Source organism: Bos indicus x Bos taurus, chromosome 10 (assembly GCF_003369695.1).
Source record: "Bos indicus x Bos taurus breed Angus x Brahman F1 hybrid chromosome 10, Bos_hybrid_MaternalHap_v2.0, whole genome shotgun sequence".
Taxonomy (NCBI): domain Eukaryota; kingdom Metazoa; phylum Chordata; class Mammalia; order Artiodactyla; family Bovidae; genus Bos; species Bos indicus x Bos taurus.
Window position 1 is genome coordinate 100330019 of NC_040085.1, and position 25488 is coordinate 100355506.

A 25488-nucleotide genomic window follows, 5' to 3' on the forward strand; every position below is an offset into this window, starting at 1 on the left:
AGAAATGAATTAGTATCAACCCTACCACTTGCCATTTTCTTTTTTGGTATTAACCTTCTTTTAAGCTCTCTCTCCCATTTACTCTTTCACTGTATAAAAGTTAGACAAATTCTTAGTGTTCAAGCAACTCCTATGATAACATAAAATTACAAATCCCATTTAAAAAAAACAGAAAAGTCACTGATAATTCACAGAAAGTAGTCTATAAGTCTTTAAAGATAAGACAAGGGCCAAACAGTTGATAGTGCTTTACACACATCAGCAGAAGGCAGAGAATGAATATAAATTTCTACTTCATAAATTTTTCTACAAGTGTATTTAGATGATTAGCTTCCTCTTTGGGAGAAACAAAATCACTCCTGGCATCAGGGTGGAAGATGAACTTCCAAGAGGGAAGTTAGGAGGGAAGAGGGAAAAGTTAGGAGGCCAAAAACAGAATCAACAGATTTGACGTACTGAGTAGGGGAAAGGGAACAGTCTAAGACAACGCTTGGTTTCTGGTGGGCAGCTGGATGGTCAGGGACGGTATCATCGAGTCAAGGAGCACTAAGTGAGAAACTACTGAGAGGAAAGATAAGCGGGAATGGAAGCTTCTTTCAACAAGTTTTGTTCAAATTAAAACCAATATAGTACATCAATAAATAAAAATCAATAAATCAATAAATAAAGGACACCCAAACTCCCATACACATTCATTTCATTAGATGCAGAAAAAACATTTGACAAAAATCCAACCTCTTCTGGGACTTCCCTGGTGGCCCAGTGGTTAAGCATCCGCCTGCCAGTGCAGAGGACATGGGCTTGATCTCTGGTGGGGGGACTAAGATCCCCCATGCTAGCACCACAACCGTTAAACCTGGGCGCGTCACAAGAGCCTGCGCGCCGCAAACCACGCCGGGGCGCTGTGGAGCCTGCGCGGCACAACCAGAGAGAAGCCTGCACGCTGCAGTGAAAGGTCTCACGTGCCACAGCTAAGACCCGACACAATCATAAATACATACACAAATGTTTTTTAAAAAGAATAAAGAACCCAGGAATAAATGTATACAAAGAGACAAAAGACCTGTGCTCCAAAAACTATAAGACTCTGACAGAAAAAAAAAATGATGACACAGAAAGACAGCATGTTCTTAGATTTGAATACTAAATGTTAAAAATGACTATACTACACATGGCAATCTACAGATTCAATGCAATCCCTATCAAATTACCAATGATATTTTTCACAGAACTAGAACTAAAAAAATTAAACTTTATATGGAGACATAAAAGACCCCAAAGAGCCAAAACAATCTTGAGAAAGAGAAACAGAGCTGGAGGAATCAAGCTCCCTGACTTCAGACTTGACTACAAAGTTACAGTCATCAACAGTGTGGTACTGGCACAAAAACAGAAACACAGGTGAATGGAACAGGGTTGAAAGCCCAGAAGTAAACCTACATATCTCTGGTAAATTAATCAACACAGGAGGCGAGACTGTACAATGATGGAGAGTCTCTTCAATAAATGGTCTGGCAAAACTGGACAGCTACCTTTTAAAAAAATGAAATTAGAACATTCTTTAACATCATCACAAAAATAAGTTCAAAATGGATTAACAACCTAAATGTAAGACTGGACACTGTAACACTCATAGAGGGAAAACACAGACAGAACACTCTTTGCCATAAATCACAGCACTATCTTTGTCAATCCATCTCCCAGAGTAACGGAAATAAAAACAAATAAACAAATGGGACCTAAATAAACTCAAAAGCTTTTGTACAGCAAAGTAAACCATAAAGAAAACAAAAAGACAACCCACAAAATAGGAGAAAATATTTGCAAATGATGTGACCAACAGTGGACTAGTCTCCAAAATTTACAAACAGCTCATGTGGCTTAATATCATCAAAACAAACAACCCAATCTAAAACAAAGGGCCGAAGACCTACACAGACATTTCTCCAAGCAGACATACAGATGGCCAAGAGGTGCGTGAAAAGATGTTCAACATCTCTAATTATTAGAGAAATGAAAATCAAAAATTTTATACAATATCACCTAACACTAGTCAAAATGGCCATCATTAAAAAATCTACAAACAATAAACACTAGAGAGGGCGTGGAGAGAAGAGAATCCTCTTATACTGTTAGTGAAAATGTTAACTGGTACAGCTACTGCGAAGAACAGTACTACGGTTGAAAAAAACTAAAAAAATAGAGCCACCAAATGATCCTGCAATCCCACTCACAGGCATATATCCAGAGAAGGACATGGTCTGAGAGGATACACGCACCCACATGTGCACTGCAGCACTGTTTACGACAGCCAAGTCATGCAAGCAACCTAAATGTCCACTGACAGAGAAATGGATAAAGAAGATATGCTAACGCTTAAGTCGCTTCAGTCGTGTCTGACGCTGTGTGACCCCATAGATGGCAGCCCACCAGCAGGCTCCTCCACCCATGGGATCTTCCAGGCAAGAGTACTGGAGTGGGGTGCCATTGCCTTCTCCAAAAGAAGATATGGTATCTATCTATATTTATATATACTGAGTCAGCCACCCATTCCAGTATGCTGGCCTGGAGAATTCCATGGACTGTATAGTCCATGGGGTCACAAAGAGTTGGACACAACTGAAGTGACTTAGCCCACACGCACGCACTGGATGGACCTGGAGATACTAAGTGAAGTAAGTCCGACAAAGAAAGGTCATACAATATCACTTATAATGCAGAATCTAAAAAGAAATTATACAAATGAACTTATTTACAGAAAAGAAACAGAGTCAGAGACTTAGAGAATGAACTCATGGTAACCAGGGGGAAGGGTGGAAGGAAAGGATAGGTAGGGAGTTTGGGATTGTACACATATTTTAAATGGATAACCAGCAAGGCCCTACACAGGGAACTCTGCTCAATATTTGTAACAACCTAAATGGGAAAAGAATTTTTGAAAAAGAATGGATACACACGTATGTATATATTGGGTTGGCCAAAAAGCTGTCTGGGGTTTCCTATGCATTGAACTTTTTGGCCAACCCATCAACTGAGTCACTTCACTGTACACCTGAGACTAACACAACACTGTTCATCAACTACACTCCAAAAAAAAAGTTAAAAACACCCACAAATTGCCCAGAAAGCACCTTTGCTGCCGCTAAGTCGCTTCAGTCGTGTCCGACTCTGTGCGACCCCACAGACAGCAGCCCACCAGGCTCCCCCGTCCCTGGGATTCTCCAGGCAAGAGCACTGGAGTGGGTTGCCATTTCCTTCTCCAATGCATGAAAGTGAAAAGTCAAAGTGAAGTCACTCAGTCGTGCCCGACTCTTAGCGACCCCATGGACTGCAGCCTACCAGGCTCCTCCATCCATGGGATTTTCCAGGCAAGAGTACTGGAGTGGGGTGCCATTGCCTTCTCCGGAAAGCACCTTTAGATAAACATAAAAAGAAATTAGAACATTTCAAAATGTGTAAATAATACATGTGTATGAGATTGAAAATATGTAGAAAATACTCCATCCTTCTGTGATGGGTGTATGCAAGGCAAATATTTGGGTTCATCCAAATAAGATGCACGATTCAAATCTATTATACATCATGCCCTCTCTGACTGAAAACTAGTGTGTCAAGTAAATGGTGTTCTGCTGATGCCATAATGTTGAAGTATTATCTCTGTTAGTCCATTTATGACAAAAGTGGTATAATATTTGAAGGGCCATCTCGGAGAAGGCGATGGCACCCCACTCCAGTGCTCTTGCCTGGAAAATCCCATGGATGGAGGAACCTGGTGGGCCACAGTCCATGGTGTCACTAAGAGTCGGACACGACTGAGCGACTTCACTTTCACTTTTCACTTTCATGCACTGGAGAAGGAAATGGCAACCCACTCCAGTATTCTTGCCTGGAGAATCCCAGGGACAGAGGAGCCTAGTGGGCTGCCGTCTATGGGGACACACAGAGTCGGACACAACTGAAGTGACTTAGCAGCAGCAGTAGCAGCATGGTTAAGTCGTTGACTGAAGAGATACTGAGAGGGAATACTGTTTTCACTCATGTCTTTAATCCATCAGGAATTTATTTTTATATGTGGCATAAGAAAGAATTCAATTCAGTTTTATCCCAATTTTATTCTAGTTGAGCTAGCATCATTTGTTAAGTATATGATTTCTTTTAGATATTAAATATATATTAAATTTCTATGTCATACCTGTATCTGTATTCTCAATTATGTCCCACAGAACTTTTTGTCTATTCCCATGAAAAATCATATTCTATTTATTAGAGTGATTCTTTTAGTATGTTCTAGTACGGCAACCCACTCCAGTGTTCTTGTCTGGAGAATCCCGGGGACGGGGGAGCCTGGTGGGCTGCCGTCTATGGGGTCACACTGAGTCGGACACGACTGAAGTGACTTAGCAGCAGCAGCAGCAGTATCTATTAACACTCCTCCCCCTCACTATTCTTTTATTATATCTTTTTTATTTTTTAACTCAGCTTGTTTATTCTTATAGATTTATTCTTTCATATAAAATTTTAAATAACTTTATATCTAATTCTGATACCTCACAGAAAATCTGCTACAATGTTTAGTGGAGTTGCATTAAATGTATATATCAATTTTGTGAGCATCAGAATTCATAACATTAAATTTTTCCAACCAAGTTTTAAAATCACATATACTGTGATTGACACCCAAATTGTATCTCCAGCCAGGAGGAAAAGATGTGTTGTGGGCAACTCACATTTAACACACCCAGAACTTTTCCCTCCTTAATTCCCCACCCTAGTATACGACATCACTGGCCACTCAGTTGCTCAGACCAAGAAGCTAAATTTAACCCTCACCCCTTTCCCTTTCAAATTTATCACACACATTCTGTTAGCCTATCCAATGACCCTATCATCACCCCCATCTTCTCTGCCTCAACCTGAATCTGAGCCACCTGCCCTTCTTCCTCCATTGCATCCCTTCAGGGTTTTCTTAACATAACCAGAGTGATCTTTTAAAACAATATAAATTTCACCTAGTTAAAATCCCCCAACAGCTTCCTATTACAATCAGAATAAAATCCAAACTATTTATTACGGCACTTACAAGGCTCTACAATACATACCTTCACCTACTTCTCAAACCTCAACTTCTACAATTCTCCCTTTTGTTCACCACATTTCAGACACACTGGCCTTTCTGTCTGTTGAAAAGGCCAAACTTATTATGCCCTCAAAGGTCTTTGTCTCTAGAATGATCTTCCAAATCTTGCTTCATTCAAATAATTCATGCTTCAGGTCAAATGTAACTTGCTTAGCAAATCAAATCTAAAGGAGTATAAAAAGAATTATACACCACAACTATGTGGAATACTATCTGAGGTATTAATATTAAAAAATCAACTGATGGGTCCACCATGCCAATGGACTAAAAAAGCAAAATCATATGACCATATCAATAGATGCAGAAAAGGCATAGACAAACACTATTCCTTATAAAACCTTATACTGTAAGCATACTTACACTATAAGTATACTTATTCATGATAAAAACTCTCAGGAAACTAGGAATACAGAAGAACTTTGTGTCAACCTTATAAAGAGTATCTACAAAAACTCACAGCTAACATCATATTTCATGGTGAGAAATTCTAAGCTTTCCCACAAAGATCAGGTCCAAGTCATCAATGTCCCCCTTCACCACTCCTTTTCAAATAATATACTGGAAGGCCTTGCTAATGCAATAATACAAGAAAAGGAAATAAAAGGTATATAGATTGGGAAGGAAGACATAAAACTGTCTTTGTTCATAGATGACACAATCACCTATGTAGAAAATTTTTAAAAAAATCAGCCAAAAAAAAAAAAAAATTCCTGGAACTAATACATGACTATAGTAAGGCTGCAGGATACAAAGTTAACATACAAAATTAATTGTTATCCTAATACTGACAGTAAACAAGTGGAATCTGAAATTGAAAATGCAATACCATTATATTAACACCCCAAACAGAAATATTTAGGCATATATCTAACAAAATAGATACAAAATCCATATGAGGAAACCCACAAAACTCTGATGAATGAAATCAAGAACTATAAAAAATAGATATTCTATATTCATGGATAGGAAGACTCAGTACTATCAAGATGACAGTTATTAGGGTAAAAAAAGATGTCAGTTCTTCCCAACTTATCTGAATGTTGGAGGAGGTTACTGAGAAGACATGACCACCAACTGACCTAAGAACTGAACGCAGGCAACTAGAGACTCCATACCCTGTTAAGGTCGCTATATAAATGCTTGAGATTCTAGCGGGCAGGTGTACAGAGATCTCCTTGTCACGCAGCTGCCCAAGACATGCCTCGTATGTAAATTTCCCTCCCCACTACCAGTGAGGAGAAACACCAACTCTGGGACCCCCAGCTCTGCCCAGGAGGGAACAAGCATTAGCCCTAGAATCCCTTAGGCCTCTGCCTCACCCACCAGCAGGCAAACACCAGCTCTGGAACCCCCTGGCCTTGCAGCTAGAGACCCCAGGACCCAACCCTGCCTGCTAGCTGGCTGATAACAACTCCAACACACCCTGGGCCGCTTAGCCAGATGCCCCGGGATCTAGCCAGTCTCACTATTGGCCAACACCACTTTGGGGACACCCCAGACTCTAGCTATGCTGGAACTGGCCCCACCCACCTGCAGGCCAGTATATCTGGAACACCCCAGCACCACAACCACCCACTCCAGAAACCAGCGCAAACCACCAATGGGCCAGCACTAGCTCCAGGACAGTCAGCAGCCTTGCTGTTCAACCCTGCCCACCAGTAGCCAGCATCCTCCACGCAAGTCAGTGCCTGGCAACTGACTGGAACGTGGGCCAGCCATATCTATCAGATGCTCATAACGGTAGGACCCACACAGCCCATGTAGCGGGCACCCCCAGAGTTCTGATGACCGAGTGGGGCTGTGCTGTTGGGACAAAGAAGAACTGAGTGAAGGGAAATAGGCAAGCTACGCTATAGAGAGTTCTAGGTAACGACTGTAGAAGTGTTCAGAGAATTTGGGAGAAGATTGGATGAACAGAAGTTTCTCATAGAAAGTTTAGAAAGATAAAGAAAAACCAAACAGAGATGAAGAACACAGGAACTGAAATGGAAAATACACTACAAGGAATCAACAGTATATTAAATGGTACAGAGGAACAGATTAGTGAACTGGAAGACAAGTAATAGAAATCACTCAAGCTGAACAAAAGAAAGAATAAAAAAAAAATGAGGACAGCTTAAGAGACCTGTGATACAACATCAAGCATATTAACATTCAAATTATAGGGGTCCCAGAAAAAGACAGAGAGAGAGAGAGAGCAGAGAACATATTTGAAGACACAACAGCTGGAAACCTCCCTAACCTGAGGAAGGATATAGACATCCAGGTCCAGGAAGCACAGGAAGTCCCCAACAGGATCAACCCAAAGAGGACCACACCAAGACATAAAAATTAGAGAGAGAGAATGTTAAATGCAGCAAGGGAAAGTAGCAAGTTATGTACAAGGGAACTCCCACAAAGGACCTTTCAGTAGAAACTGCAGGCCAGGAGGGAGTGGCATGATACATTTTAAGTGATGAAAGGGATAAACCTATAACCAAGTAGGTAAAGCTTTATGATCTGGTAAAGCTTGTGTTCAGATTTTATGTAGAGATCAAAAGTTTTAAAGACAAGCAAAAACTAAAAGAGTTTAGCACCACTAAACCAGCTTTATAAGAAACGCTAAAGGGACATTTCTAAGTGAAAAAGAAAAGGCCAGAAATAGAAACATGAAAATTATGAAAGGGAAAAATCTCACTAGTGAAGACAAACATACAGTAAAAGTAGTAAAGGCGCCACAGCGAGGAGGTTGGTGGGCAAAAGTCACGGGATCATGTATGTCCACAATACGCAGTTAAGGGACACACGAAACACAAAGATGTAAAACACGATGCTAAAAACAGTAAACGTGGTGCGGGTGCTGAAGGATTGGTAAAGAGAGTTTGAACTTAAGAGATCAGTAACTTAAATACACACTCACACACACAGAGAAGGCTATGTACAGTGTGGAGAACACAGTCCCTAACTACGTAGCATCTTGTATGGTGACATATCTTAACTAGACTTACCACGGCGATCGTTTTGAAATGTTTAGAAATACTGAATCACTACGTTGTGTAACAACACTAACATAGTGTTGTAGGTCAATTATACTTCAAATATCAAACTCACAGAAAAAGAGGTCAGGTATCAGAGGCAGGGGATGGAATGGGGAATTGGATTAAGATGATCAAAAGGTACAAACTTACACTTATGAGATAAATAAAACTCAATAAAATTGGAAGAGAAAAAAAGACAATATGGCATTCGCAAAAGAGTAGACAAATATACCAATGGAAGAGAACAGAGACCCAGAAACAGACCCCCATAAATATACTCAACTGACTTTTGACAACGAGTAAAGGCACTACACCGGAGCACAGACAGACGCCCTGAACAAACAGTGCTGGGACAACCGGGCGTCTACACGTGAAAGAGAGTCTAGACACGTTAACTCAAAGTGAATCACAGACCCAGATGTAAAACTACAAAATTCCTGGAAGACAACATAGGAGAAAATCTAGATGACCTTGGGCATGGTGATGCCTTTTTAGATACAACATTAAACACAGGATCCATGAAAGAAAGAAAGCTGGACTTCATTAAAATAGAAATAAAAAATTCTGCCCTGTGGAAGACAATAGCAAGAGCACTAGAAGACAAGCCACAGACTGGGAGAAAATGGGACGAAATATTTGTAAAAGAATTCCAGAAAAACATCTATTTCTGCTTCACTGACTATGCTAAAGCCTTTTTGACTGTGTGGATCACAACAAACTGGAAAATTCTTAAAGAGATGGGAACATCAGACCACCTTACCTGCCTCCTGAGAAATCTGTATGCAGGTCAAGAAGCAACAGTTAGAACTGGACATGGAACAACAGACTGATTCCAAATTGGGAAAGGAGTACATCAAGAACGTATATTGTCACCCTGCTTATTTAACTTCTATGCAGAGTACATCATGCAAAATGCCGGGCTGGATGAAGCCCAAGCTGGAATCAAGACTGCCAAGAGAAATATCAATAACTTCAGATATGCAGATGATACCACCCTATGGCAGAAAGCAAAGAGGAACTAAAGAGCGTCTTGATTAAAGAGGAGAGTGAAAAGGCTGGCTTAAAACTCAACATTCAAAAAATGAAGGTCATGGCATCTGGTCCCATCACTTCACAGAAAATAGATGGAGAAACAATGACAGATTTTATTTTGGGGGGCTCCAAAATCACTGCTGAAGAATTGATGCTTTTGAGCTGTGGTGTTGGAGAAGACTCTTGAGAGTCCTTTGGACTGCAAGGAGATCCAACTAGTCTGCCCTAAAGGAAATCAGTCCAGAATATTCATTGGAAGGATTAATGCTGAAGTTGAAACTCCAATACTTTGGCCACCTGCTGCGAATAATGGACTCATTGGAAAAGACCCTGATGCTGGGATAGACTGAAGGCAGGAGAAGGGGATGACAGAGGATAAGATGGTTGGATGGCATCACCAACTCAATGGACATGAGTTTGAGCAAGCTTTAGGAGTTGGTGATGGACAGGGAAGCCTGGTGTGCTGCAGTCCATGGGGTCACAAAGAGTCAGGCATGACTGAGTGACTGAACTGAATTGAAAATCACTGCAGATGGTGACTGCAGCCATGAAATTCAAAGACGCTTGCTCCTTGGAAGAAAAGCTATGACAAACCTAGACAGCATATTAAAAAGCAGAGACATTACTTTGCCAACAAAGGTCCGTCTAGTCAAATCTATGGTTTTTCCAGTAGTCATGTATGGATGTGGGAGTTGGACCATAAAGAAGGCTGAGCACCAAAGAATCAATGTTTTTGAACTGTGGTGCTGGAGAAGACTCTTGAGAGTCTCCTGGACTGCAAGGATATCAAACCAGTCAATCCTAAAGGAAATCAACCATGAATATTCATTGGAAGGACTGATGCTGAAGCTCCATTACTTTGGCCACCTGATGTGAAAAGTTGATTCACTGGAGAAGACCCTGATGCTGCGAAAGAGTGAGGGCAGGAAGAGAAGGGTGCAACAGAGGATGAGATGGTTGGATGGCATCACTGACTCGACAGACATGAGTTTGAGCAAGCTCTGGAGTTGGTGATGGACAGGGGAGGCCTGGCGTGCTGCCGTCCACGAGGTCGCAAAGAATCGGACACGACTGAGCGACTGGACAACAACATTCAAAATATACAAGGAACTGAAAACTCAGCCATAAGAACACCCAATTAAAAAGTAGGGCAAAAACCTTAACACACTCCTCATCAAAGAAGATACACAGCTTATGAAAACTTGCTCCACATCATACGTCACTAGGAAAATGCAAATCAAAACTCTAAGACTCCACTACATGCCTATCAGAATGGCCAAATCAGGAACACCGACACCTCCAAATGCTGACAAGGGTGTCGAGTGACAGGGGCTCTCACACACTGCTGGTGAGAGAGCAAAAACAGAACAGTCACTTGGAGGAGAGTTTGGCAGTTTCTTACAAAACTAAACATCACCTTCCCAAACAATGCAGCAACTGTACTCCTTGGGATTTATCCAAAGGAGTGAAAACTTACGTCCACACAGAAACCTGCACATGGATGTTTACAGCTTTACTCATTATCGCCAAAACGTGGATGTAACCAGGAAGTCCTTCAATAGGTAAATGGGTAAATAAACGGTACAACCAGATAATACAATATTTGTCACTGATCAGCCACTCAGTGTCCAACTCTTTGTGACCCTGTGGACTGGGGAGGAGCCCACCAGGCTCCTCTGTCCATGGGATTCTCCAGGCAAGAATCCTGGAGTGGGTACTCATTCCCTTCTGCGGGAGATCTTCCCGGCCCAGGAACTGAAGTCAGGTCTCCTGCATTGCAGGCAGATTCTTTACCATCTGAGCCACCAAGGAACCCCCCAAATAAATAAAATTATTTTTAAAAAATAGATAAATAGTGAAGTCTTAAAGTCTTATGTTACATACCTTATAAAGACTTCAAAGGAAATAATCTAAAACACAATAGTAGGATCTTCCCTGGTGACTCAGTGGTAAAGGATCCTCCTGCCAATGCAGGAGACATGAGTTCGATCCCTGATCTGGAAAAATCTCACATGCTGCCGAGCAACTAATAGTTGTGTGCCACAACTACTGAGCCTGTGCTCTAGAGCCCAGGAGCTGCGACTACTGAAGCCCGAGCACCCTAGAGCCTGCGCTCTGCAGCAAGAGAAGCCACTGCAGAGAGGAGCCTGCACAGTGCAGTCAGAGGGCAGCCCCTGCTTGCCACACTAGAGAAAAAGCCCATACAGCAACGACAACTCAGCACAGCCATAAATTAAAAACAATAAAAATAAATGAAACAAAGTAGTAATATCTCTAGATATAAGATTGTGGGTAAATATTTTTCTTTTTCCATACTTTTCAATGTTCTTTTATAAATAGGTATTAACAATTTTTAAAACATAATGATCTGCCTCTTGAGAAATTTGTATGCAGGTCAGGAAGCAACAGTAAGAACTGGACATGGAACAACAGACTGGTTCCAAATAGGAAAAGGAGTTCATCAAGGCTGTACATTGTCACCCTGTTTATTTAACTTATATGCAGAGTACATCACGAGAAACGCTGGACTGGAAGAAACACAAACTGGAATCAAGATTGCCGGGAGAAATATTAATAACCTCAGATATGCAGATGACACCACCCTTATGGCAGAAAGTGAAGAGGAACTCAAAAGCCTCTTGATGAAAGTGAAAGTGGAGAGTGAAAAAGTTGGCTTAAAGCTCAACATTCAGAAAACGAAGATCATGGCATCCGGTCCCATCACTTCATGGGAAATAGATGGGGAAACAGTGGAAACAGTGTCAGACTTTATTTTGGGGGGCTCCAAAATCACTGCGGATGGTGACTGCAGCCACGAAATTAAAAGATGCTTACTCCTTGGAAGGAAAGTTATGACCAGCCTAGATAGCATGTTCAAAAGCAGAGACACTACTTTGCCAACAAAGGTCCACCTAGTCAAGGCTATGGTTTTTCCTGTGGTCATGTATGGATGTGAGAGTTGGACTGTGAAGAAAGCTGAGCGCCAAAGAATTGATGCTTTTGAACTGTGGTGTTAGAGAAGACTCTTGAGAGTCCCTTGGACTGCAAGGAGATCCAATCAGTCCATCCTAAAGGAGATCAGCCCTGGGTGTTCTTTGGAAGGAATGATGATAAAGCTGAAACTCCAGTACTCTGGCCACCTCACGCGAAGAGTTGACTCATTGGAAAAGACTCTGATGCTGGGAAGGATTGCGGGCAGGAGGAGAAGGGGACGACAGAGGATGAGATGGCTGGATGGCATCACCAACTCAATGGACGTGAGTTTGGGTGAACTCCGGGAGTTGGTGATGGACAGGGAGGCCTGGCGTGCTGCAGTTCATGGGGTCGCAAAGAGTCGGATATGACTGAGCAACTGAACTGAACTGAACTAATAATTATTATTAGAAAAGTCACAGGGCAACCAAGTAATGATGACCAGTCTATGGATTCTGTAATTAGTTATCACCTATCTTTTAACACTTAACATAGCCTTCCACTTTCCACCCCCAGTTGTCAATTGTGCCCTGCCCCCAATCAATCTTAGTATCTGTAAAGATAGGGCCATCATCTTGTGGCTAATTTAAACAATACCACAAGCAATATCATACTATTAGGTTGGTGCAAACATAATTGTGGTTTCGGAATTATAATCATTATAATTAGGCTCAAACACATCTTAATCAAAATAGGAACCATTAAAATCAACATATTTTTTGCCAATGAGAAATAAGTTTATTCCTACGGTGTAAAAACTCATGCTTCAGGATTCAACGAACTCTTGGAAAGCATTTTCTGCCTCCTGCTGGTGGTGGAAGTGTTTTCCCTGCAAAAAGTTGTCCAGGTGCTTGAAGAAATGGTAGTTGGTTGGCAAGAGATCAGGTGAATACAGTGGATAAGGCAAAATTTCGTAGCCCAATTCATTCCATTTTTGAAGCGCTGGCTGGGCAGTGTGTGGTGGGGTGTTGCTGTGGAGAAGAACTGGCCTCTCCTGTTGACCAAGGCCAGCTTTAGGCACCGTGGTTTTCAGTGCATCTCAGTGATTTGCTGAGCATACTTCTCAGATGTTACGGTTTCACCGGGATTCAGAAAGCTTTAGTGGATCAGTTGGGCAACAGACCACCAAACAGTGACCATGACCTTTTTTTGGCACAAGTTTGGCTTTGGGAAATGCTTTGGAGCCTCCTCTTGGTCCAACCACTAAGCTGGTTATCACCAGTTGTCATATAAAATCCACTTTTCATCGCATGTCACAATCTGATTGAGAAATAGTTCACTGTTGTTGCATAGAATAAGAGAGGACGATACTTTAAAATGCTGATTTTTTTAATTTTTGGTCAATTCATGAGGCACCCACTTACAGAGCTTTATCACCTTTCCAATTTGCTTCAAATGCTGAACGACCGTTGAATGGTCAATGTTGAGTTCTTGGGGCAACTTGTGGGGTAGTTGTAAGGGGAGCAGCTTCGATGATGGCTCTCAGTTGGTCACTGTCAACTTCTGATGGCCAGCCACTACACTCTTCATCTTCAAGGTTCTCATCCCATTTGCAAAACTTCTTGAACCACCACTTCTTGAATGTTCATTAGGAGTTCCTGAGACAAATGCACTGTTAATGTTACAAGTTGTCTCTACTACTTTACAACCCATTTTGAACTCAAATAAGAAAATCACCTGAATTTGCTTTTTGTCTAATATCATTTCCATAGTCTAAAATATATATAAAATAAACAGCAAGTAATAAGTCAGTAGCAAAAAAAATTTAAATGAGAAATTCACATTAAAATGATGTATACCACAACCGCATTTAAGAACATATTCCAATAACAAGTAGCAAATTCCAACAATGCAAAACTGCAATTACTTTTACACTAACCTAACAAAAGTAAAAACTGCAACATTCTTAGGTGTAACTGCCTGTGGCAATTGTCATTACATGCCATAAACTGAAATGAATACGTAATTCATTCACAGCAAAGGCAGTGTCTTGTACTGTATTCCTGACCAAGAAAGAAAGTCCTTTCAAAGTAATGAAAAAAAAGAGAATTAATGTCCTCTTTGGTTGGAAGGTAAAATAGGTACATGATTCCCGGCAACAGAAAGAGTGGCAGGATTCCTCAACAAGAGGATCAACGGCAACTGTGTATCCCAGCTCTTCTAACTGATCTGGGGAATAGGCTATGTACACTTCTCATACCAAAAATTTATTTCTGGCCCTTTAAGTTCAATTAGGTGCTCCTATTCTGCCACACATTCCATGATTCCAGGATCCATGACCATGACCTCTTCCTTGTTTGGGCTCCAATAAGAGGCTGAATACCATCCATAATTTGGCAACGATATAATCCAGAATTCTCACCTCACATCCAACCACTTTGCTTTATCGGTGTGCTCCCCAAGCTGGGTATTAAAGTAAACTCCGTTATCTCTCCTTGATTGTGAAGAACAAGATACTCTTAGAGTGAAATCTGAGTTAACACCTCCTACAATCACAACTACTTATTTCCCAATCCAGCATTATGAGCCACCCATCCCAAAAGAAAAAATATACACAATTTAGTGGTGTTATGATGAATTCAGCCTGTCTGTGGCCTCAAGAACAGCTAGATCCAAGGTGCAGTGTCTAGCTTCAGTCCCATTGCCTCTCCTCTCATTCCAAGAACTTTTTAGTATTTTTTTGCCAAGCTTACTAATTTAGATGGATATAAGCATACCGGTATTTTAAGGTGGGCACTATATTTCACTTGATCTTTTAACAATCCAATCCATTTTTACATTACATTAGCCAACAGAGGGTGATACCGCAGACAGGAAATCCAGGAGCTGTTAAGGCTTTCATATAAGTTCTTGCAGTCTTTGGCCAATATAGTGAAACCATGTGCCACCTTATAATTAGAATAGATACCACTGCAGCAAGGCAGCTTGTTTACACTGGCCCGGTCTAGCTCCTTCCAGCCCTCTGCTGTCGAAGAACACTGATCCACAAAGGCAGACACTTGGCCTGCACAGCAGTCAGTCAGCTGTCAGTGGCTGCTTCATGCTTGGTTTGTGGCAATCTGTGGTCTCAAGCTTTACAAAACACAGTGTCCTAGCTACTGTGCCCTCTCCCGGAGTGAATCTAGGGTGCTGCAGCAACTATCCTTGTGAATTTTGTCCACTTTAGAATTTCACAGGGTGAGGGTGAGATCATTTATATGCCTCTTCAATACTAGCATATTGGATATTTGGTCTATTTCTGACTGGCAGACTCTGGCTCCAAATTGGAAATTTATTTACAGACACTCTTGGGCTTTTCATGGTCCAAACCACTGAGCCAAACTGACTGCAGCTGATCCGCCAGTCTGTTGAAATCAACTACTGGGTCACACCTCACTTGGTGCTGTCCAGGATGCACGTGATTTTGCCCATTAAGTGAACCTTCCGGGTCCCCAGTTTGTTAGCATTTTTCTGGACTGACAATGCAAGATATCTGTCTTTTCATGTTTTCAGCCACTGATGACACCGGGCAGATCCATTAATGGAAAACCCTACTACTAATCACTGCTTTTCTTGATGGGAAAAAAAAAAACAACTCCAAATATGCCTTGGGCAATAGGCCCAGACTTTTTAAAGAGGTCTTAATACTTGGCAAATGATCAATACTGTGATATAATTTGTTGTTATTGTTTAGTTGCTAAGTCGTGTCCAACACTTTGCAACCCCTTGGGCTGGCTCCTCTGTCCATGGGATTTCCCAGACAAGAATACTGGAGTGGGCTGCCATTTCCTCACCCAATGGATCTTGTATAATAGTAAATGAATAAATTCGGGTGGGCCTGGAGTTTTTTGAGTTTGACTTCCCAGCCCACCACCATGGATTACTTCTATATCTAGAGCAGTGGTTTTCAACCCTGGCTGCTTACTGGAATCATCTAGGAAGCTTAAAGACAGACGCAAACAGCAACAAAGAAATTATACCTGAGACCCATCATAAATAAATTAAACTGGAATTTCTAGGGATGAGACTCAGGCACTGGTGGTTTTACTTTGCTTTAAGTCTCCAAGTGATTCTAGTACACAGCCAGGATTGAAAATCAAGAATCTAGAGCAATGTTTTTCAAACTTCAGAATACATCAGTATCACATGGAGGTAACTCAAGTGGACTGTTGGGTCCCACATCTAGAGTTTCTGATCAGGTCTGGGATGAAGTTTGACAATCTGCATTTCTAACAGGCTTCCAGGTAATGCTAATGTGTTGGTTAAAGGCTAGCACTGAAAACCACTGGTCTAGAGTATGCTTTTCAAACTTTAATATCAAAACCCACAATTTTAATATTTCAAACCCATAACACTACGTGAGAATGCTGTTAAAATTCAGAGTCTAATTCAGCAGGCCTGGGGTTTGAGATCTGCTTTTCTAATGAGCTCCTAGGTAATGCTGAAACTGATGGTCTAAGGACTACATCTTTGAACAGCAAGTATCTAGAGCTACCAGCCATGTGCCATTTTAAAAATAATCAACCAAACCAGAAGCTGCTGGAAAGACGCTGAAGGAGGCCAGTTCTGTACACCTGTGATGACATGACTCATTCTGATGACTTCTTTCTGCTCCCTCTGTTCCCCTCATCATATAAACATCCGTACACAGTCTCCTCGACAGTCATGATCACAATGTGATTATTGCAAAACAGCTAACATCTCCACTAAGGTGAAGTGCTACTCATCTGACTTGATACAGCTGGTCACTTCCTTCTCCCTGAAACACTATTTTTAACTTGATTTCCATGACTCTACACTCTCTTGGTTTTTCTCCTGTCTCTCTGGCCACTGTTTTGTCAGTTCTTTTTCATCTTCTGAATATTTAAATGTTGGAGGGCCACAGGAATTCATTGTTCAGATTCTTTATATTCACTCCCTCGGTGATCTTATCCAGGGTTATGGCTTTAAATACTACCTACATGCTGATAACACTCAAATTTAACCCACCGCAGACTGCTTCCCTGGATTATAGATATGTATGCTCCATTGGCCTAATGTACAAGCCCACTTGGTTGGTTGTCTATTAGTATCTAAAACAGCTCATGATCGTCCGTTTCTCCCAAAGCAGAAAGTCTGCCCTCCCCACAGCTTTTGCTAATTCACTAACTGGCAACTCCATTCTCAGGTGTTCTGGCCCCAAGCTGCAACCATCTTGTGACATCTTTTCTGTCACAATTTACACCTGGTCCACCAGTAAATCACGCTGCCTCTGTCTTCAAAGTCTATCCAGTGGTTTCTCAGCGCTCCTGTCATGACCGCTTTGGCCCAAGCCACAAACATCTCTTCTAAGTCTCCTAAGTGGTCTGTCTGCTTCCATCTTTCACCTCTCCCTCCGTCTGTCATCAACACAGGATCCAGAGTGACTTTGTCAAACCATTAACTCAAAGTAGGTCACTAATTTGATTAAATTGTTCCAATGGCTTCTAATCTCCCTCAGATAGGAAGGCAAAAAAATCTTCTCAATAGCCCACAAAGTCCTAAACAATCTGCCCCACCACTTCTTCACCAGACCTCATCTCTGTGCTCATCTCTGTGGGAATTCACTGCACTCCAGCCACTGTAACTTTCCTACTGCCCCTCAAACACACGAGGCATTCCACTTCAGGCCTTTAAACGTGACGTCCCTTTGCCTGCAACGCCATTCCCTCCAGACAGCCAGCCGGCACAGTCCCTCACCTCCACGGCTCCACTCAAGCGTTACACTTATATTTTAAGGAGGCCTTCCTGGCTCCCCTACCCAAACTTCTACCTAAACTCTTTCCAAGAGTCTGGGTCTCACTTTCCTGCTTTTTTCCCCTAGCCCTTACATATTATATATATACACACACACACACACACACCACTATATATACAAAATAATATATATGTACATACCAAATACATAATTCAATGTGCATAAATGTGAAATTTACCTTGGTTATTATCTCCCCCCAGTACATAAAGTGTCAATGAAGGTTGGGAATTTCACTTGTTTGGTTCACTGCTGTAATTCTAGTGCTAAAAACAGCCACTGGCAAATACGAATAGGTGCTCAATAAATATCTGCTGAAAGACTAAGTAAAGTAAGAAATACCTATTTTTACACCAATATGTGTCCCAGACACCACTTAAGAAAGTGTCTTTAGAACATGGGTATAACCAACTGTGGCAAATGACGATGATAAATCAAAAACGATGAGAAGAGAGAACTGACCTCTGGATGAGCACTGTGGAGGTCACTGGTGACCTTGACAAGAGCTGCAATGATGAAATAAAATAGAGCCAACACTGAATGGGAGAAAAAGAGCTGAAGACAGTGAGGACAGATGACTTTTTCAGTTATTTTCTCTTAACATGAACCACTGCATATGACGCCACCTCTTTTCAGAATGCTATGCCTTCGCTCACTTCCCCTGATGACTCTGCCTCTCTGTTGTCCTTCAAGACCCAGCCTGCTTAGGTGTTCCACTCACTGGGACACATCCCTGGAACTGTTATACGCCTGCATATACCATATCCCAGATACACTAATGCTATCTCTGGTACACACAGGAATCTTACACTTGACTGACAGGGTTTAACTCCTAAGACCTTCAGGCTGAGACCCTTGCACAAAGAAGGAGTTCAATAAATATTTCTTGGATGAGTGAAAAGCCTTGAAGGAACAGTAAGCTGATAGTTTCTAAGGAACTATTCTTATTTCTTAATAGTTTCTAAGGATTTATTTACCATATGTTTTCCTTAATTTATATCCAAAATATATTTTATTAGTTATCTATATATTAGACATCATAAAATAAAAAGGGAAACAATTATAATACAAATCTAAAATTTCTCTTTTACCCTAATAATATACACTTAAGGTACATTTATGATAGTTTGAATTATTATTCTATATAATTCCAACCTTTGCCTGAAAACATGCTAATTTTACCTCTTAAACTATGCAGCATTTGAAAAACAACCATAAATATTTTGATATCCAAACACACAAAATGAAATCTTACAGAAAAAAATTATTATATAGTCTGTGAAAGTTAAGACCACCAATTCTAGTTACTTAAACATGGGGACATTTTACTAAATCTGTATGTTGCTTAATACTTTCTGAAGTACAGCTTCTGAATATTACACAATGCTTAAGAAAATTCTGAAATCAAGTTTGAAGGAAGGAGTTCTACCCATTTTTCAAACTGCTTATTTACTACTTCTACACATGCACGTTTTGGGATACAGACTGGCAATGTGCTTCCTAAACAGAATCATCTGGGGGCACTGTGTGAAAAACAAATTTCTGGGATCCAGCTCTAGAGGATTCTGCTGCTGCTGCTAAGTCGCTTCAGTCGTGTCCGACTCTGTGAGACCCCATAGACGGCAGCCCAGCAGGCCCTGCTGTCCCTGGGATTCTCCAGACAAGAACACTGGAGTGGGGTGCCATTTCCTTCTGCAATGCATGAAAGTGAAAAGTGAAAGTGAAGTCACTCAGTCGTGTCTGACTCTTAGCGACCCCATGGACTGCAGCCCACCAGGCTCCTCCATCCATGGGATTTTCCAAGCAAGAGTACTGGAGTGGGGTGCCTTAGTACATGTCATGAAAAGGCTAAAAAATGGCAAAAAGCTCCTTAAATGGTTCTGCTGATCAGTCAGGTTTGGGAAATACTGACCATATATCTGGAAACATTAAGTAGACAACAAGTAGGCTTGTGGTAATTCCCGCCAGACCTTAGAAAGTTGGTACCCTCAACCCATAAACACAAAAAACACTGATCCACCATGGAAACATCACACATTCCAAAACACTTTTCCAACAATAATTCTGACTTGTGTTGAATAAATGAAATTTTCATACTATGAGTACAGAGTGGTTAGAAACCACTTTCACTAGACTATGGTGAAGCCTGATCAGTACTTTTTCCTAAGAGCACCACCTGCCACAATTCACCAGCTGCTCTACCTTTCATTTTGTCTAAAGAAAAAAGAAAGTAGTACCAAAATGCACCGAGTTAACTACATTCCATTAATGGTCTTCAGTGGTGATACATGTTTTGAGAACTATCAGTAACATCCACTACTTCAAATACAAACTTGTCAAAAATGTGTTGATGGGTGGTATCTGGAAAAACTAATTTAAAAAGCTATTGTATCCTTTGGGAAGACAGCTGGCAAAAGCTTCAAAATATAGACCAGGCTACAGATGTGCATTTTATATTAAAACTGCCAGTAGTCTATAACTTACTCTTAAACCTGTAACAAACATTTAATAACTAGATAATTTTATCAATATAACTTGGGACACAGAAAAAAAAAGCAAATTAAGAAAAAAAAGTGACTAAAATTCTGACAATGAAACAAATTTCTATATAAATTAGTAATACTGAAATAAATATAACTGAAGGACAGAACACTATATACATACATATCTAATAAAAAGAAGTAAGATAACTACACGTTAACACAGACAAAATGATAAAGTCACGTGGCACCACCGCTGGCAATGCTAGATGTAGTAAGATGACAGAACTGGAAAGCAAATAATCATTACCTTTGTCTTTCCAACCAATACGGCACTTACATTTTTAAAACCTAAAGACAATGACTTGCTCATTCTGGTACAGTCTTACATTCAGACTAAGTTATATTTAATAAGTTTACCTAAGTTTCAAGCAAATATGGAAACAACACAGATGATCAATACAGCAATGACGTTTTATTAATAAGGTAACATTACAGCAACATTGTTTTCCACCATGGTACCATTTATAAAAATTTCATTTTCTGCTGTGACATAATTGAAAAATTACAGTAGTAACTATACCTGTATTTCAGACACTGAATTGAAACAAATTTGAAAACGTTGAACTTTCACAAACAAGAATGATTTCTATCATTAATTGCTTGAAACGAAATTTCCAAAACTCTTTGATTGCTAAGTACAGTCTTGCTACTGCTGCTGCTAAGTCACTTCAGTTGTGTCCGACTCTGTGCGACCCCAAAGACAGCAGCCCACCAGGCTCCCCCATCCCTGGGATTCTCCAGGCAAGAACACTGGAGTGGGTTGCCATTTCCTTCTCCAATGCATGAAAGTGAAAAGCGAAAGTGAGGTCGCTCAGTCGTGTCCGACCCCCAGCGACCCCATGGACTGCAGCCCACCAGGCTCCTCCGTCCATGGATTTTCCAGGCAAGCGTACCACTATTGCTTGAAACAAAATTTCCGGAACTCTTTGATTGCTAAGTTATAGTCTTAGTACTGTATTAAATTTGTGCCACAATTTCAGGATGCAATTGCCATGGCAATTTTCAAGCAAACTTTTTACTGTTATAAATTATTCTGAGGGTGAATCATTTACATAAAGTCACAAGCAAGTATCCAATTAAGGCAAAAATTAGACTAATCTGTCATTTTGAAACATTTTGAGACACTACATGTATGGTTATGCAACTATGTACACCAAAGGAAAGCAAAAGCATCTCTTCCTTGCAGTTTACTGAAACACAATTTTAAAAATTCAAGCCATGTGACATATAGGTTCAAATTACTGCTGGAAGAATAAACAAAGCATCATTTACCCCATCAAAAAAAATTGTATCTAGTTTCAGAAGATCTTCATACCATATTACTCTCAACTACCAAGGAGTAAAAACAACAGAAGTGCACCTCAACACCCTTCACCCCTACCTACCCCACCTACTAAAGGAACCTAACAGACTGAATATCTGGAGGAGGGCTCCAGTCAAGGCTGTTTCAACTAGATAAACTTAACTATCCCCTGAACTGTCGGAGACCTAATACATGGAAAAGAAGAGAGAAACTGGAAAGGATCAGGGAAAAAGACAAAGAACTGGGGTAAATTCTACTCTTGGGGTGAGTAACACACAAGATGGTAAAGAATCTGCCTGCAGTGCAGGAGACCGGGGTTCGATCCCTGCATGGGGGAATATCCCCTGGAGAAGGAAATGGCAACCCACTCGGGTACTCTTACCTGGAGAATTCCACGGACAGTGGAGCCTGGCAGGCTACAGTCCATGGGGTCTCAAAGAGTCTGACTAAGCACACACACACACTGAACCCCAAACACTGCCTCATTTCCTATTCCACAACCGGTTTCTGCTCTTTATTCTATCTTGCCCTACCTTTTGTTTGTCCTAGGCCTCCCTCCCTCTCGCATAAATGTGCAGACATGCAAAACAGATCTTTATTTATGGTATTTAAGTACCAGAGTGTTTTGCCTACAAAACATCAAACCATGATACCAAATGGGTTTTAATTGCACAGTTTAAGTCCTGTGGAACACAGATATGGGGATAAAACTGAGTAATCAAACCCAATCATAGGATCTCTTAAAAACACACACACACAGTCTCAAATGTTTTAAAACACATCTCTATTTATCAACGACAAATATGCTGTGCTTGAGACAATAATCAACAGTCTAAAATAATCTCTGCTGCTCTTAACTTCATTTGCCACAAAAGTTCTGCTGAGACACTGATGGAAAATACTATTTCAAATACACCGCTCACTAAAGAAATGGAAACAAGCACTGGGACCAACTTTAAGATGTCGGTCAAAGAAGAATTAAAATGTAGACAAAATTGTGATTTAAGTAAAAAAAAAAAAGTAAACTTATTTAGGAGTGCTTTACCAAAAAGGAAACAAGAGAAATGGACATCAGAATTAGTTTAGCACCTAAAATGATTGCGGGGGGGGTGGGGTGTGGATGGGTTGAATCAATCCTTACCCTCAAACTGCCTTCAGGTGTGCAAATTTTAAAGTCCGATGAATTGCGGGAAGGTTGCCGGTATTTCTATCTGCTTATAACAACAGGCGCTGAAACCTCAACTAGTTATTATGGCCAAGAGCCGAATGCCCTCTAGGATGCCACCCGCGGCGCGCTCCCCGGGACCAGCCTAGCGCTTACGGGACTCTTCTGCGTTCTCTACTAGGTAAAGGACTTCCCTCTGGCAGTGTAAGAATTCGTTTAATAAGCAGTCTCCGACGAGATTTCAAGGGGTAAAAATGCAACCTAGGGCAGCTTTCGGTACACTGCACCCATCTGAGGAAGGGAGAAGGGAGGACCCCCGATTTGGGGCCATCGCAGCGACCCGAGGGGGAGACTCGGGGTACGAAGACGGGAAAGGGGGCCGGTTTCCCGGTGCCCAGAGGGCAGGGTCGGGACTAGACGGCCCCGGGCCTCCCCTGTGGGGCGCGGCGCCCTGCCCGAGCGGGCCGCGGGGGGCCGCCGGCCGCCCCCGGGCCGCGTACCTGATGATGTCGTCGCTGTGGCCCCGGTAGAACTTCTGCCGGTGCTCGCGCGGGCTGTACACCACGCCGACGCCCGCCACGAAGTACACGATCTCCTTGGCCGCCGTGTAGTAGAGGTTGTTGCGGCACTGGTGGCCCCGGTAGCCGTACACCCACTCGAGCCGCAGGTGGCAGCTCGGGGCGCTCCTGGCCGCCATGTCGGGGCGCCCAGCCCGCCGCGCCGCTCCGCTCGGGCGCCCGGCGGCGGGAGGCGGCGGCGGCCGGGCGAAGCGAGCCCTCCCCCGGCGGCCGGCACTCGCCGCCTGCCGCGTTCTCTACGCCGCGCCCGGCAGCCGCATGCCGCCTCTCCCTGCCGCCGCCGGCGCCGCCTCAGCCCACGGGCGGGAGGGGAGCCCTCGCCTCGCGGTGCATGCTGAGGGCCGCGGGCGCCGCCGGCCGTCAGGTGAGGTGGGGGATTGCCGCGCGCCCTCCCTTCGCCGCCTCGGCCGCCTGGTCTCCTCAGCCCGCAGCGCCCAAGCCGTGAGCCGAGCGAGCGAGGACCCGCCTCCCGTCTCCACTCCTCAGCCACCGCCGCCCCGGTCCCCCTGCGGCGTTCGCGTCCCGCCGCGGCCTCGTCCCACAGCTCGGCGGGCCCGCGCCGCGCGCGCCCCCGAGCCCAGACCCGCGGAGTGCGCGCGCTCTCCGAGCTCAGACCGGCGCCGCGCGTTCCCCCACCCGCGAGCCCAGACACGCGCCGCGCGCGCCCCGAGCCCAGACACGCGCCGCACGCCCCCGGACCCCCGAGCCCAGACCCGCGGCGTGCGCGCCCCGACCCCCGACCCGCGGCGTGCGCGCGCCCCCGAGCCCAGACCCGCGGCCCCGGCCCCCGCCGCCCGCGCGCGCCTCGCCCCGCCCCTCCCAGCGGGGGCGCTCCCGGGACAGTCTCTGGGCCCTGGTTCTCCTGCTCTCCCTCTAGCTGCACGTTTCTAGCTCGGCTATCTTCGGCCAGGACCAATGACCTCGGCTGCCCTGATCGCATCCCGCTCCGGCTCCGGGCGGACTCTCGGTCGCCCTTGTCCCCTGCTGCCGCAGAGCTCCTGTAGGTCTCACCAGGGCCTCGTCCTCGGCCAGGACTACGCTTGTGCGTGGAAGAATCAACACCAGGATCTTAACCTCCCTGTTTAATTGTTCCTCTTACCTGGTGCGTGTGTACGCTTTTCTGGCCGCTTCATAGTGCTCGCTGTAGCAGACGTTGCGTGGGACTAAAACCTGACTTCCTGAATACACGTTTTCTTATTTGTATACGTGACCTCAAAGCTAAAAGTAGAATTTAACTCGTAAAATCACACGCCAGATCCTATTTCTTGATAAATAGCAATGGTACGGGAGAGGGAAATGGCAACCCAAACCAGTGTTCTTGCCTGGAGAATCCCGTGGACAGGGGAGCCTGGTGGGCTGCCGTCGTCCATGGGGTCGCACAGAGTCAGACACTACTGAAGCGACTTAGCAGCAGCAGCAGCAGCAGCAATAGCAGCAATAGTACCTGATTTTGTTTTTTTAGAGAACTGTTTTGAACTGCAACTGTTTTGATACTTCTCGAATGGTGGTGATGATGAAGATGTCTTCAGTCTTAATGACACTGGAGAATGAGCCTGTAAGCACAAATACTGGAAGCAATGAGTTCTAGGTCAGTTCCTCTCCTACTGAGTTTTCTTAAGATTTACAACAAGAAAAAATAATTTATAAAACACAAGTATGAGTCTTCTGTGTCTGGGAAAAAAATCAGTGTTTTATTTCCTTGGGAAATACCAAAACTTGGAAATCTTAAAAAAAAAAAAAAAAGCTAGAATAAACTAGCATCTTTTTAAGAAAGAGGTGATGATTCCTAGATGGCATCCATACCTTGGACTAAATGTTACCCTATTTCTGCTTCCTCAAAGATGCAAATTACCAATTTAAGACAAGAGGAAACCTTTTCAGTTTTGGCTATGACTTCTAGTCGACATACAGGAAAGGAGGGCTATTTCAGAGGAAAGAATTTCAACCAGTGTCATGGAAAGTAAACTATGAACGTGTAAGCAGATTTG

The 25488-nt window shown here is 42.9% G+C and overlaps 2 protein-coding genes across 11 annotated transcripts in view; one reads left to right on the forward strand and one right to left on the reverse strand.

Annotated features, from left to right (window-relative positions):
* The window catches only part of EML5 (EMAP like 5), a 160065-nt gene extending 136204 nt beyond the window's left edge, over positions 1-23861 (reverse strand). For all 10 annotated transcript variants that reach the window (XM_027552678.1, XM_027552677.1, XM_027552675.1 and 7 more), the window contains exon 1: positions 23423-23861. In XM_027552678.1, coding sequence (XP_027408479.1) covers positions 23423-23619 — 197 coding nt within the window. In that variant the 5' untranslated portion in view covers positions 23620-23861. The remainder of the gene's footprint in view (positions 1-23422) is intronic.
* Positions 23862-24415: 554 nt separating this feature from the next.
* Positions 24416-25488, forward strand: part of TTC8 (tetratricopeptide repeat domain 8) — a 100812-nt gene continuing 99739 nt past the window's right edge. Inside the window, exon 1 of the mRNA XM_027552887.1 lies at positions 24416-24542. Within this exon, the coding sequence (XP_027408688.1) occupies positions 24416-24542 (127 nt within the window). The remainder of the gene's footprint in view (positions 24543-25488) is intronic.